The sequence below is a fragment of the Magnolia sinica genome, chromosome 2, assembly GCF_029962835.1.
Source record: "Magnolia sinica isolate HGM2019 chromosome 2, MsV1, whole genome shotgun sequence".
NCBI lineage: Eukaryota > Viridiplantae > Streptophyta > Magnoliopsida > Magnoliales > Magnoliaceae > Magnolia > Magnolia sinica.
In genome coordinates, this window is record NC_080574.1 from 28522613 (window position 1) to 28536604 (window position 13992).

General features: G+C 43.0%; 2 protein-coding genes across 2 annotated transcripts in view; one reads left to right on the plus strand and one right to left on the minus strand.

Annotated features, from left to right (window-relative positions):
- The window catches only part of LOC131236824 (uncharacterized), a 28525-nt gene extending 20811 nt beyond the window's left edge, over positions 1-7714 (minus strand). Inside the window, exon 1 of the mRNA XM_058234295.1 lies at positions 7554-7714. Coding sequence (XP_058090278.1) covers positions 7554-7611 — 58 coding nt within the window. The 5' untranslated portion in view covers positions 7612-7714. The remainder of the gene's footprint in view (positions 1-7553) is intronic.
- A 2043-nt stretch (positions 7715-9757) lies between these two features.
- On the plus strand, positions 9758-12541 carry LOC131236825 (pentatricopeptide repeat-containing protein At2g13600-like). Its single transcript, XM_058234296.1, has one exon. The coding sequence runs from the start codon at positions 9794-9796 to the stop codon at positions 11588-11590; it is 1797 nt and encodes a 598-aa protein (XP_058090279.1). The 5' UTR covers positions 9758-9793; the 3' UTR covers positions 11591-12541.
- Positions 12542-13992: the final 1451 nt, after the last annotated feature.

Consider the following 13992-nt stretch of genomic DNA (forward strand, 5'->3'; position numbering starts at 1 on the left):
TACCAACACTGAGACAACAATTGTAAATTAGAGTTGTACTGAGTCGAGCTTGGCCCAATTCAACTCGGCTCGGCCAGCAGGCTACCCCAGCTCGAACTCGGCTCGGCTCGGTCCTCGAGCCTGACTGAGCTCAGGCCAACTCGAGCCAAGTTCAAGCCGAGCTTGAGCCCGATCTTTCGAGCCGAGTTTGAGTTTAAGACTATGAGCTAAGTTCGAGCTTAGGTTTTATAGTTTTAATATATATAATATATAATATATTATAATATAAATAATTTATAATTTATTTTAATATATAAATATATACAAAATATTTATACTAAGTGAACTCGATCCGAGTCGAATTGATTTGAACCAAGTCAAGTTCGAGTCAAGTTCTAAGCCAAGTCGAGTCGAGTTCGGTCTAGCTCGGGCTCAGCTCGAAATTTTTTTCGAGCTCAAAAAATCAACTCGACTCGGCTCGATCCCAGTTTTGAGTTGAGTCGAGTCGAGCTTTTCTGAGTCGAGTCGAGCAAGTTAACCGAGCTAACTTGGTTCGTGTACAGCTCTATTGTAAATCAGGTCCCGTACCTCATCAAGCAATGTAGTAATGGGCTGTGATATGGCTAAGAGGCTTCCTTCTTAGGCCTTTTTGGATAAGACATCAGCCAGTGTTTGCAATATTGATACTATCAGCTGATATTCTCGATATTGCGATTGATGGGGACATCACGTGCACACGTGCACTCACGCCGCCCCCCCTACGCACGTACGTACGTAGAAGGAGGACCCCACCATCGATCTGGCTCAATGACGACGTCCAGGAAGGGCCTCCTAGCTAGAAGTTAAGTTTTGGTTCAGAAAAGTGGCCCGATAGTCAAGAAAAGCCCACTATGGGATCTCATGATCGTGACCCACTCGTCGGATTGGTTTTATATTTTAAGTTTTGCTTATTGTTATTATTTAGAACATCGTGAACGCTTTAGATTTCCTTTTTTGGTTTTTATTTTAGTTTACTTCATCACCAAGTAATAGGTGTCGCACATGATGCGAGTTTTTGGGTATAGGGTTCTCCCTATAAATAGGCACCCCTTGTAGTTCTTTTCATTCATTGAAGTTAATAAAAAATTCCTGTTTTATTTTTCTGCTCTCTTCGTGAGTTGTGGAAGAATTCAAAAGTAGGTGCGAAGCCCTCCCTTTTCAAAGGGCTAACTATCGTGGTGCGAAGCCACATCGATCCCAATTCACCCCCATCTTTCATCATCTTTTTTTCCATCTTCCCCCACCATCCGTACTTCGAATTTGTCCTTTTGTTGCATCAGATTTCTTCATTACAGCAGGTTTCCAGATTTCGACCCGCAAGCGAGCTGAAACTTTAGCGGAGCAACACCGTACATCAGATCGAGCTGAGATTTGGGGGTTTTGGAGTCCATCCCTGGCCAACCAGGGCCAAGGTGGCCTTTTTCTGAATAGTGGGCCCCAGACACGTGCGGCCGGGATCACACGCACATCCGTCTGGGCCATTATTGCTGTCCACACGCGGGATCATCTTTTAGCTCAAGTTTTTATCCTCTTTTATCCTGTCATAGCTGTTTTTCATGAATCCTAACCCTAGATTACATGATCCCTAATTGATTTGCCCATTTTTATCACATTAGGGTTCCTTGAATTGAAATTAGGGAATTCCTTGGATTAGGGACTAATTTTTATGCATAAGTAGTTGATTTTATTTCCCTTTGACATTGTTTGGTTTATAATTTTTATTGGTCCAGTTCTAGCCTGTGTCGGCTTGGACTCGCATAGATTCCCCTTTTTAATTGAATGTTTGGATTTTCATGTGGGACGTGGAATTTGTGTGATTGTTTCTGAATTGGTAGGATCTAAGCTTGAAATCTTGCATATCATATTTAATTTTCCATGTCCTGCATCAGCGGTCCAACGATACGAAACCCTTCGGAATAGACTAAGAAATTAGAAAAAATAAAAATAAAAAATCATGGAATCCTTGGTATCGATCGATATATCACACAATATCACAAAATATTGTTTAATATCGATAAATACCGTATGATATCAACGATATTATCACTTTTATTGGAATTTTTTCATGATATTTTGATGTACAACACCTACCCGGTCACTGGGCTATTGTGGCCAACTACCAAATTCGCTGATAAAATGGTCGGGATGTCAAGAGACTTGGGACAACGTAAATATTTGAAAAAAATTAAATAAATAAATAAAAAGAAACAAAAACTTTCAATAGGGTGGATTTGGTACCTATAGCAGAGATTGCCCTGATCGGAAGGTTCATTTGGTGGGCCATTCGAATCGAAGTGTTGTGTCGTTCGTAGGTGAGTGCAAACAGATCTCCGAGTCCATCTCAAGCTAACTCAGTTGAAACGCAAGTGATTTCGGTATCGTGCTCTGAAAAAATCTGAAGAAATCTTGAGATTTGGGAGGGATTTGGGGGTTTTAGGGTTGCGGAAGGCCAGAACCCTCTCTGGCTTCTGAAATAGACTTCCGAGCCCTTTTTACGAGCATGGATTGAGTTAGCTCGAGATGAACGATCTTATCAGGGGCTCTGTAGGGCCCACCATGATTTATGTGTTTTATCCACACCGTCCATCCACTTTGATATGTCATTTTAGGGCACGAGCCCAAGTAGGCGAATATAAGGCTTAAGTGGACCACACCGCATGAAGCTGCGGTGGCAATGAGTCCACCATTGAAGCTTTCCTAGGGCCCACCGTGTTGTGGATTTGCCATCCAATTTGTTCATAAGGTCGGACAGACCTGGATGAAGGGACAGCATAAATATTAGCTTGATCCCAAACTTTTGTAGTCCAAAAAAAGAAATTTTAATGGTGGCCATTCAATGACCACTGATTTTTATGGTGTGGTCCACCTCAAATTTGGATCTGCCTCATTTTTCGGCCCATTCCCTAAAATGGTCTATCAAAATGCGTTGACGGTGTAGATACACTGTATTACAACAAGATGGCCTCACGGTCAGGGTCCCACCAAATTCGTTGGTTGGCCCAACAGCGTGGATTTGGGGACATGGATTGCATAGGTGAGTAAACTCTTTGGGGCCCACCTCGATGTGCGTACTACATATCCACGTCATCCATCTGTTTGACGTGTTTGGACTGCTTGTTTTATAGCATGGTCCCAAAATGAAGCAAATACAAGTTTCAAGTGGACCACACTACAAGAAACAGTGGGCATTGATCTCACACCATGAAAAACTTCCTAGAGTCCACCGTAATGGTTATTGACCATCCAACCTATTGATGAGTTCAGACAGACTTGGATGATAGGAAATATATATATATATCAGCTTGATCCAAAAATTTTGTGGCCCAAAAAAGGTTTTTAATGGTCAATAACCATTGTTTCGTGTGGAGTGGTCCACGACCGCTTGAAATTTGCATCTACTTCATTTTTGGGACAAACCCATAAAATCATGCGGCAAAACATATGGACTATGTGGATATACCCTGCATGCATCGAGGTGGGCCCTACTATCCCACATCACTGGTTCCACGTCACATGAGACCCGGACACAGATTTCCCACCAAAGCCTTTTGCAAGAAGTTCCTATGCCGAGATGCTACGTGGGGCCCAGCATGATTTTTGTGAGAAATCACTCCATCCATCTGTTTTTCCAAATCATTTTAGGACCTGAGACCAAAAATAAGATGGATCCAAAACTCAAGGCATCCATACGAGGGAGAAAACTAGGGAAAGATTTGTCTACCATAAAAACCTTCTTATGCTCCACCTTGATGTTTATATGCCATCCAAACCGCTTATAAGGTCATTCGCACTGGGATGAAGTGAAAACACAAGAAACTTGGCCTAATACGAAACTTTTGTGGCCATACAAATGTTTCAATGGTGGTCACTTAATCCCCATTGTTTCCTCTCGTATGGCCGCCTTGAGTTGATCCACCTGATTTTTGGTCTCATGTCCTTCAATTATCAGGAAAAACAGATGGACGAAGTGGATTTCTAACAAACATAACGGTGGGCCCCACCTGGCATCCCAGTGCAGGAACTTCCTGTGAATGGCTTTAGTAGGAAATCCACGTCTATGAGACCCCGGCCTCACCCAAGATGGCACGGCCCTTACCGTGCAGTAACCGTAGGGCCCACCTTGATGTATGCATTATGTATCCACGATGTCCATCCATTTTTCCATATCATTTTACGGCATTATTCCAAAAACGAAGCAGATTCGATTATCAGGTGGACCATAAGAATAAGTGGTGATTGACCGTTAATGGGCTACAAAAGTTTTGGATCAAGCTAAAATTGTTTTTCCCCTTCATCCAGGCTCATGTGACCTTATCAACAAATTATATGGTAAATAAACACTACGGAAACATTAAGGTGCACTCAATGATGATTTTAATGGTAGGACAATCAATCACCACTGTTTCTTATGGGTATGGTCCACCTGATAATTGGATCTGCTTCATTTTTTAGATAATGCCCTAAAATGATTTAGAAAAACAGATGGACGGGCATGGATACATATTACATACATTTATAAATGTTGCATCATATTTGAGTATAGTTGCCTTAGTTCAATCAGATAGCGAATAGCTTAGGACCCTATGCAAAGGAAACCTATTATGTGCACTTCTTTTTGAGATTTTATGATTTGAAAGTGTGTATTAAGGTCTTTTTTAATAATCCCTATAGTTTTATTAAAAAATTCAACCATTTTCCCAATGTTTCCCCATGTTTTCCAAAAAAAATGTAATAAATTACGCGATACAAATGATATATCCCATATATCCCTTGCGATAACCACTGTTTTAAATATTGACGATATTGGCTGATATATCCCACGATATATCTTATATCCCACTTGTGCGATACAAAATGCACAAGTAGTGAGATATATCCCACATGTTCGATCTAGTGAGTATTTCGAATTTCGATGCTCTTATTTTCAGTAATTCATGTTAAATTAGTGTCAAATTGTTACAAATTCATGATTTTTCATGTTCTGCATGAAAAATCATGAATTGGGAGCTTTGATTTCGAGATTTGGAGGAGATGGGCTGAGTTGCGAAAATTTTTTAAAAAAAATCAAAATTTTCCAATTTCTCGCAAATCGTTTGCAATCTTCATGTTCAAACATCACATAAAAAATGTTTGTAACCTAATCTAGTGTTTCTTCTTTTGCTTTTGAATGTATTGCTTGTGTTTCCACACGTCTTCTTACATTTATAAATTATATGAATAGACATTGAATATATTTACATCAATTCAGTTAGACAATGCATAGATTAGGACCCCACACAAAGAAAACCTACCATGTGGACTTTTTTTTTGTAATGTTTTGATTTATAAGTGTGTATTGATGTCTTTTTTAACAATCACCGAAGTTTCATCGAAAAATTCAACCAATTTCCTAATGTTTCCCCACGTTTCCAACAACAATGATACATTACATGATACAACCGATATATTCCATGCGATAACCGATAAGTATCTGTATCCCAAGAATGCGATACGTAATGTGATACCGATATTTCGAACACTGGTGATAACCAATATGTAGTTGTATCCCAAGCTTGTGATACATTGCACGATACTGATATTTCGAACATTGGCATCAACTGCTTTATCATCATGTCCACTCTTGTAGTCTTATTCATAATCATACCCAAAGAGCTTCGTTAATCACTTCTATTGTGCAGTGGTCATTATGCATGCTCCAAGAGATATTTTAGACTTCTTTGGCTAGCTTTAATCTTGAATCACCTTCCCAATAGGTAAGGACACCATTTCTAAACCGCAAGAATTATAACAAGGAGCTCCTTCTCAAAAGTGGAGAGATTCAAACTTTTCCCTTTTAATGCTTGGCTAATGAACGTCGAGGGCTTGCATTTTCCCTCATTTGTCAGCCTTTCACCATTGACCACCATTACTTCAAATTGGATGCCACGTCGCACCTTGATACATGCCCTTTTGATCACTGTTGGTTGGGTCAACAAAATTGTGTGCTACCCAAGTTAATGATGATGGTCACTAAATGCTTGTTGATGCGACCTTTAACTCTTATGGTGTGGGGTGTTGGAGCACCCGCAATAGCATATAACAAGATCTCTGGAGGAGATTTTTTAGGCTCTTTCCATCACCGCTTCAACTTCATCGAGCTCTTCACATATCTCTTCCTCCTCATCCGGCCAATTACCTACCATAAGAAAAAGTTTTGGTATCTTACAATAGTGTGTTGGATGGAATTTCTTCTCATGGTTGTAATAGAGACCTCGATCCCTTCTTTCTTTGATTTCAACCGGTCACAACCATTTGATTGGGGGTGTGGTCCCCTTAGATGTCCCCAAACTGGGTGCAATGGAGGCCTTGACCCCCTCGGGTCACATCGGCATCATTCTTGCAATCAACTTTTCCTCTTGAAGCTTGGCCAACCCGATTGCTGTTGTAAGGGACTTAGGATTGAACATTTGAACGTTCTGCCGAAGCTCATCCTTAAGCCCAGAAACAAAGTAGCTGACCAGGAAAGACTCACTCAAGCCTTCGATGCAATTAGCCAACCTTTCAAACTGAGCCTAATAATCCCGCAATGATGTGGTCTACCGCAAAGTGGCCAGAGCCCTGGCGTGGTCCTCAAACTTTGTGGGCTTGAAATTAGTGTTCAACACCTTAACAAACTCATTCTAAGACATGGGGCCTTGGGCATTCTCCAACCATCAAAACCACTGGAGTGCTTCCCCTTCCATGTTGAAGGATGCAATGATGGGTTGTTGGTCAGGTGTCATTTGATGATAAGCAAAGAATTGCTCGGCACTGCAAATCCAGCCAGATGGGTCTTCCCCATTGTAGTGAGGAAAATCCAATTTGAAAAACCCTGTTTGAATGATCCCAATCAAACCAGATTGTGAAGAATCCCCTCCGGCTTCGGTTCATGAAAGCTGGACAAGGGTACGCCTATCCTTCTGCAGAGAAATTGCGAGATGGTCCTTCTTGATATCTATGTTCGTCAGCTTCCAAAGGATGTCAGCTAACATTAGCTCCTGATTGGTTGACGATTCCTGCAGACGCCCAATCTCAGCCTCATGATCATCAACTCGGGATTTCACCATTGCCGAAGGTGGCTCTGATACCACTCTGGTAAGTACCTAACCAATATGGCAAAAGCCCCAGGACTGATGGAACGTGTCAAGTTAGGCTAATAAACCCTTGGGATCGTAACACTGCGACCCACCTCCAATGGGTCCTGCGAGTTAAACGGTCTGGATTGAGTTGATGTGGGGTTGTCCCATCTAGAGAACCCGTATTCCCCATCAAACATGGGATGATAGCAACCATCTCGTCGTGGAACGGATATTCAGAAACCCTAACTCGACTCATTTCAGTTGTTCTTTGGTTTTTCTGAGTCAAAGAAAAGAAAAACATGCCCTAGTTTTCTGTAAACTCGCTTTCTCTCTTGGGAGGGAAGGAAGAAACGCATAATCAAATCCCCATGGGATTAATTAAAACTAATTACGTAATTAGAAGAGGGCGATTAAAGGCGGATTAAGGAGATGACTGACCTAATTCCCGTGGATCGCATGCCGATTCCATGGCCTCTATCTCTTTCGCGCCTTCCATCTCCTTCTCTCTCGATCGATCCTGACGTTTGATCACGTGCGATCCACGTGAGGCACGGTGAGTACAGGGATCGCGCGCCTCCTTTATAAGATGTTTGTATTCTGTCTGCGAGGCCCACCGCTACCGACGCTGTCAGTGGCCACTGGCTACTGGAGGGTGCTCTGTAGGCCCCTCCATGATGTTTGTGTTTTATCCAAACTGTCCATACATTTTTTCATATTATTTCAGGGCACTAGCCTAAAAAATTGAGGCAGATCTAGATCTCACGTCAACCACACCATAGGAAAGTGGTGATTGAACGCCCACTACTAAAAACTTCTCGGGCCAACAAAAGTTTTAGATGAAGCTGATATTTTTATCTAGTTAGGTAGCAAATAAACTTTCTGGTAGGCTTTAGAATGCTTTTAACGGTGGGCGTCCAATCACCGTTGTTTTCTATTGGCGTGGTCCACTTGAAATTTGGATCCGTATCGTTTTTGGGCTCATTCCCTGAAATGATCCGAAAAAACAGGTGGACAGCGTGAATAAAACACATGCATCATGATGGGCTTACAGAGCACTATCCAGAAGACACCACCCTACTGGCCCTACTGGCAGCGTCAGTAGGCAATCCCTGTCTACCGTAAACTCTGTTCGCCATTTCGAGCCATATCATGTTCAGACGTGAACCAAAAATAGCGCTGGTCCAAAACTCAGGTGGGCCACACGAGATAGAGAAGTGGGGAAGGGATCGCTACCTCTAATACTTTTTGGGGGCCACCATAGTTGTGGTACAGACAGATATTTGGTTTTCCCTTCGTCCCAGTGGGACTCGCCTTATGGATGGGTTGGACCCACTGTTCCCCGCGGTGTGACCCACTTGAGTCTGGATCAGCCTTATTTTTGGGCTCACGCGTTAAAATGATCTCGACCGTCCACACACGTCCGGATATAACGACGGGTCAGATGGATCTTTGCTTGGGCTCCTTACAATTGCCGCAGAACACTCACGTCCTCGTGCCTGTGACTCCAACCCATCCACTTGATTCAATGTGGCATACGTGTGCAATATTCCTGCCTCAAGGTTTGTTTACAGCATTTCTCGTGCGTTGGCTGATCAGGACCGTTGATCTTGTGGGCCACCATATAGATGGGCTATAGGTGACAATTTTCGACATCTGTTCTTATCAATTATCATTCATGCTGAAGGCCACTGATTGGATGGCTAGAGAACCTATGGTCCATGATTTACGAGATATGGCCTACTCATGCAGTGGGCCACCGGATCACCACATGTGAAAGCGTAATGCGAGGGGGGAGAATTTTTAGACTAGCCACGATTGGAAAGCGTAGTTAGGATGGTTGATTGAGTGGGCCTGATGTAGCCCAGCTCGCAGTTAGGATGGTTGATTTAGTGGGCCCGATGTGGGCTAATCCCTGACCAAGAATGGGACGCGGTTTGGCTAGTGACGCTGCCACCAGCCAGGTGGCTAGTGGTCAGTGCTATGTGGACCGCACCATGATGTATGTGTTTTATCCACACCGTCCATCCATTTTGAAAAGTAATTTTAGGGTTTGATCCCAAAAATGGAATATATATAAATATCAGGTGGACCACAATATGGGAAAACAGTAGTGATTGAATTTTCACCATTAAAAACTTATTAGGGCTCACTATAATGGTTATTTGACATCTAACTTGTTGATTAGGTCATACAGACTTGGATGGAGGGAAAGTATATATATCAGCTTGATCCAAAACTTTTGTGGTCCCCAAGAAGTTTTTAATGGTAGGCGTTCAATCAACACTTTGCGGTCCACTTGGGATTTGGATCAACCTCATTTTTGAGCTCATATCATAGAATAATATGGAAGAACGGATGGACGGGGATGATTTCTCACAAACATCGCGGTGGGCCCCACCTAAGTTCACAGCGCAGGAACTTCCTCTGCGTCCCAAATACATAGGGAAGACTGCACAATCGCCCCCATTCAACGATGAACGATCATCAAGTCACACGTTCATGATCGGATGATTCGCACGATTCTTGAGCTATGGTGATCCGTACATGGGCCTAGCTGATGAACTGTCATGATCTCCTGCTGACCCACTGAAATGTGCCAATAAAAAAAATACAAGGATAGGATCAAATAAATCTTCTTTCTTCCCCATAACGGTAATGCAGGGAAATCCGCTGACGAAATGCTTCGGTGGATAACGTACAGTAAGTTTCACCCTCCATCTGTTCGAAGAAATGTCCATACGGCTTATGCATTAAAAGCCATGGATACCATGGCCATTGAGGAAGAAATATACTCCCATCTCCTGCAAAGATGTGCTCAAACGTCCAACTTAGACTACGGCCAAGCAATCCATGCCAAGCTCATCAAAACATTTCTTCTTTCTTCCACATTCCTACACAACCACCTCCTCAACATGTACTGCAAATGCGGAGCCCTCGCCAAAGGCCACCAACTGTTCGAAGAAATGCCCGAGCGGAACGTTGTGTCTTGGTCTGCCATCATTGCGGGCTTCGTTCAACACAACCACCCTAAAGAAGCCATATCCATCTTCCGGCAAATGCAAAAGGAGGGCGTAGAACCCAATGAATTCACCCTTGTTAGTGCTCTCAACGCTTGCTCTCTCTTCGAGGATACGACTCAGGCATACCAAATATACGCGCTGGTCATTCGTTCTGGCTTTGAATCGAACGTGTTCTTGACGAACGCGTTCCTCACTGCTCTGACCCGGCATGGGAAACTGACGGAAGCTAAGGAATTATTCGAGAAATGTCGAGAGAAGGATATCGTTTCTTGGAATGCGATGATGGCGGGGTACCTGCAATTTTCTTACTCGGATGTCTGGGGCTTTTGGTGTAGGATGAATCGCGAGGGAGTGAGGCCTGATAAATTCACCTTCGCGAGTGTCCTCACGGGCTTAGCTGCTCTTTCGAGCATGAACAATGGCTTGCAAGTCCACGCTCAGCTCGTTAAGTACGGGCATGGAGACGACATTTGCGTGGGGAACGCTTTAGTCGACATGTACTTAAAGAATAGGAGTTTGATCGGTGGTTCAAAAGCGTTTGACGAAATGCCAGAGAAAGATGTGGTTTCATGGACCCAGATGGCATCGGGATGCCTACTATGTGGGGAACCGTCACAAGCTCTCAAAATCATTGAACAGATGAAGCTGATTGGGGTTAAGCCCAATAAATTCACACTAGCAACCGCCCTAAATGCTTGTGCGAGCTTGGCTTCTATAGAGGAAGGAAAGAAAGCGCATAGTTTCAGGATCAAACTAGGGAACAGCATGGATGCCTGCGTTGATAACGCGCTTCTTGATATGTATGCAAAATGCGGATGCATGGATGGCGCGTCGGGGGTTTTTCGGTCGATGACCGATCGGTCCGTCATTACATGGACGACAATGATCATGGGGTTTGCACAGAACGGCCGTGCCAGTGATGCTTTGAGGATTTTCGATAAGATGAGGGTAGCGTCTGTGGAGCCGAATTACATCACATTCATCTGTGTTTTATATGCGTGTAGTCAAGGAGGGTTCGTTGAAGAAGGGTGGGAGTACTTCTCATCCATGGCCCGCGATCATAGCATCTCGCCAGGAGAAGATCACTATGCTTGTATGGTGGATCTCCTTGGCAAGGCAGGCCAGATTGCGGAAGCTGAGGCTCTGATACAGAGCATGCCTTTTCAACCCGGCGTGCTGGTGTGGCAAACGTTGCTTGGGGCCTGTCGGGTTCATGGGGACCTAGAGACCGGCAAGCGAGCCGCGGAGAATGCCCTCGCTCTGGACAAGCTCGATCCGTCGACTTACGTATTGTTATCGAACATGCATGCAGATTCTAATAATTGGGATGGTGTGAGGGAGTTGAGAAAACTGATGGGGAATAGAGAAGTGAAGAAAATGCCTGGGTGTAGCTGGATCGAGGTAGCGGGCCATAGCATTCCGCTTCGATTGCATCATGGAGGATGCATAGAGTAGGATTGAAGATTATTCATATGAACATGATGGATTCAACCACCAACATGTCACTTTCAAGGAGATAGAAATGGGTTTTCTTTCTGGGTGGGAGGAATCTGCTTCTTTAACTCCACGCCAGATATCCTTGAATAGAGGATCCAGTTCACCATGACATTGCTGCAAATGTGGAATGCATGGATGAGATTGAAACTGTTCGAATGGGGCATATACCAAAAACCACATTCTCATACAAATGGAGACGGATTGACATAAACCATCAATGATTCTGGAGAAGGCTCATTAATTGGATGGTCAGGATAGTCCAATCATGTGTGCATGTGTACGGTACAGATTCACATTGGATCACTCCTTGAGTGAATTGGAGGTGCGGCCGTTGCTGGAGTGCAGATGGAGAATTGGATATCAGCATACTTCAGGATGTAGGGAAAGCATCTGCTTTGGGAAACACATGCCGACCGAACAATCCTCACCGATGGTGTGGATATGGTTGAAGGTGAAATGTGTGAGATCTGGGCCATTCATCCGGCAGTGACCGTTGAGAACATGCCCGAGGCTAAGAATTTGATCGGTTACATTGTGTTTTTTTTTTGTGTTGTGGAGCAATGGTGTTTTCATTTGGACATGCCAATCCAGACCGTCCAATTAGTGGGTCCCACAATGTAAATGGTTTGGATTCATGTACATGTGCGGGAAGTGTTGGATTAGCTGTGCATGTGAATGGGGAGAATTCATGTTCTTTTGTGATCACTTGCTCCCAAGTCCCAACCAGATGGAATGGGCCATCATGGCACCATTTACGGTTATGCATGCATTGCACAGTTAGGGTCCTCGGGGCCGTTGATATTGTAGTCCATTATGGGGACGGATGAAGCAAATATTGCTGTGGTTAGACAACTCTTTATCGGAGTGCATAACATTTGCCCATTGAAAATTGGAATATTATTTCTTTTTCTGTACTATCTTCCCGTTCATCTTTATATTGTAGAATAAACGCATAGTCTATACATCACTGATAGAGATTATATTTTAATCTCAAAGGAGTGTCTAATTGGGAAAACACACCCGTAGACACACCTATTGCTGTGATTTTGCTGAAAATGAGTTTTAGTCTTTCTCACCTTACATCTTTAAGAAAACCTCTCAATAGAGCTAGAGTTTTCTCTTTTATGAGGTGAAAGAGACCAAGACATGTATATATAGGAAGAGTGTTAGATAATCTTACCCATCACACTTCTCTCTTATAAGGTCTTTACACCATAGGTTTTCATATTCGTCTTAATAACCGTGTATAGGGATATCTCTTAAATTCGGGTACCTCAAAGTTCTAACGTACCTACGCACCTGGAAATAGACATAGGTCCTTGAATTTACTGAAAGGAGATCAATCCCTTACTATATGTGAAGCTGGTTTTGCATGATTTAGAGTTACTCTCGCAACTCTTCTATTTCTGCGCGATTTGTTTGAGGGACTGACGTCTCTCGCAGCAATGCTCGTCCACTTCTTCAATGGAGTAATCGATTCCTTCGATCTTATGGCTCTTGTTAGGGCGAACTTGTTGGAATGTAACTGTGTTCTCATGTGCGAAGAATTGAAAATTGAAAAGTACTCACGATCAATGGAGGCTAAGATGCTGGAAAGTGATTCCCTTGTTTAGTATTTGCCACGTTGTAGTAATCGAACTGGGCTTAACATTGACCCTCATTATAGGCATTCGCCAGTGCTACTCCAGGGCGTTCAATCGAAGAAGTTGTTTTCTTGAAATTGATTTGATATCTTTATTGTGGGAAGTGCTGGAAATTGACTAAAGACACTGTTTGCAAGATCTGTTTGAAATTGAACCGGAAATTGATTGGAGGTCTCGGCTACAAGGCTATCCTAAAATTGACTGGAGACTCTGTTTGTAGGATCGGTTTGAAACTATGCTGGATATTGATTGAAAGTCCTTGTTGTAGGATTGGTTTGAAACTATGATGAAAATTGACTGGAGATCCTGTTTACAAGATTGATTTGAAATTAAGCTGAAAATTGACTAGAAATCCCGATTGTGGTATTGGTTTGAAACTGAGTTGGAAATTGATAGGACACCTCGGCTGCAAATCTATCTTGAAATTGAATGGGGATTTTGGTTTTGGGACTGCTTTGAGATTGACTTCGACTATATGAGGGTATTAAAAAAGGTGCCCCATGGTCTAGGGTTAAGCTGGCTAGTGTTGGTGGTCCTGTGTGGAGTCTAACGATTTATGCTTAATTTGATTTGGAGGGTGAGAAAAGCCTGTGATTTACTTGTTATTGTTGATGAACTAGACCAACTTGGTTATTAGCCATGGCAACTTATGCTTGCATGAATTGTCAGAATATGTCTTGCATTGTTTTCATGCCTTGTGCCAATTCATAAATGTAG

Excerpts from the sequence above, each read along its gene's own strand:
- LOC131236825 (XM_058234296.1), top strand. The coding sequence starts at position 9,794 with ATGCTTCGGTGGATAACGTACAGTAAGTTTCACCCTCCATCTGTTCGA.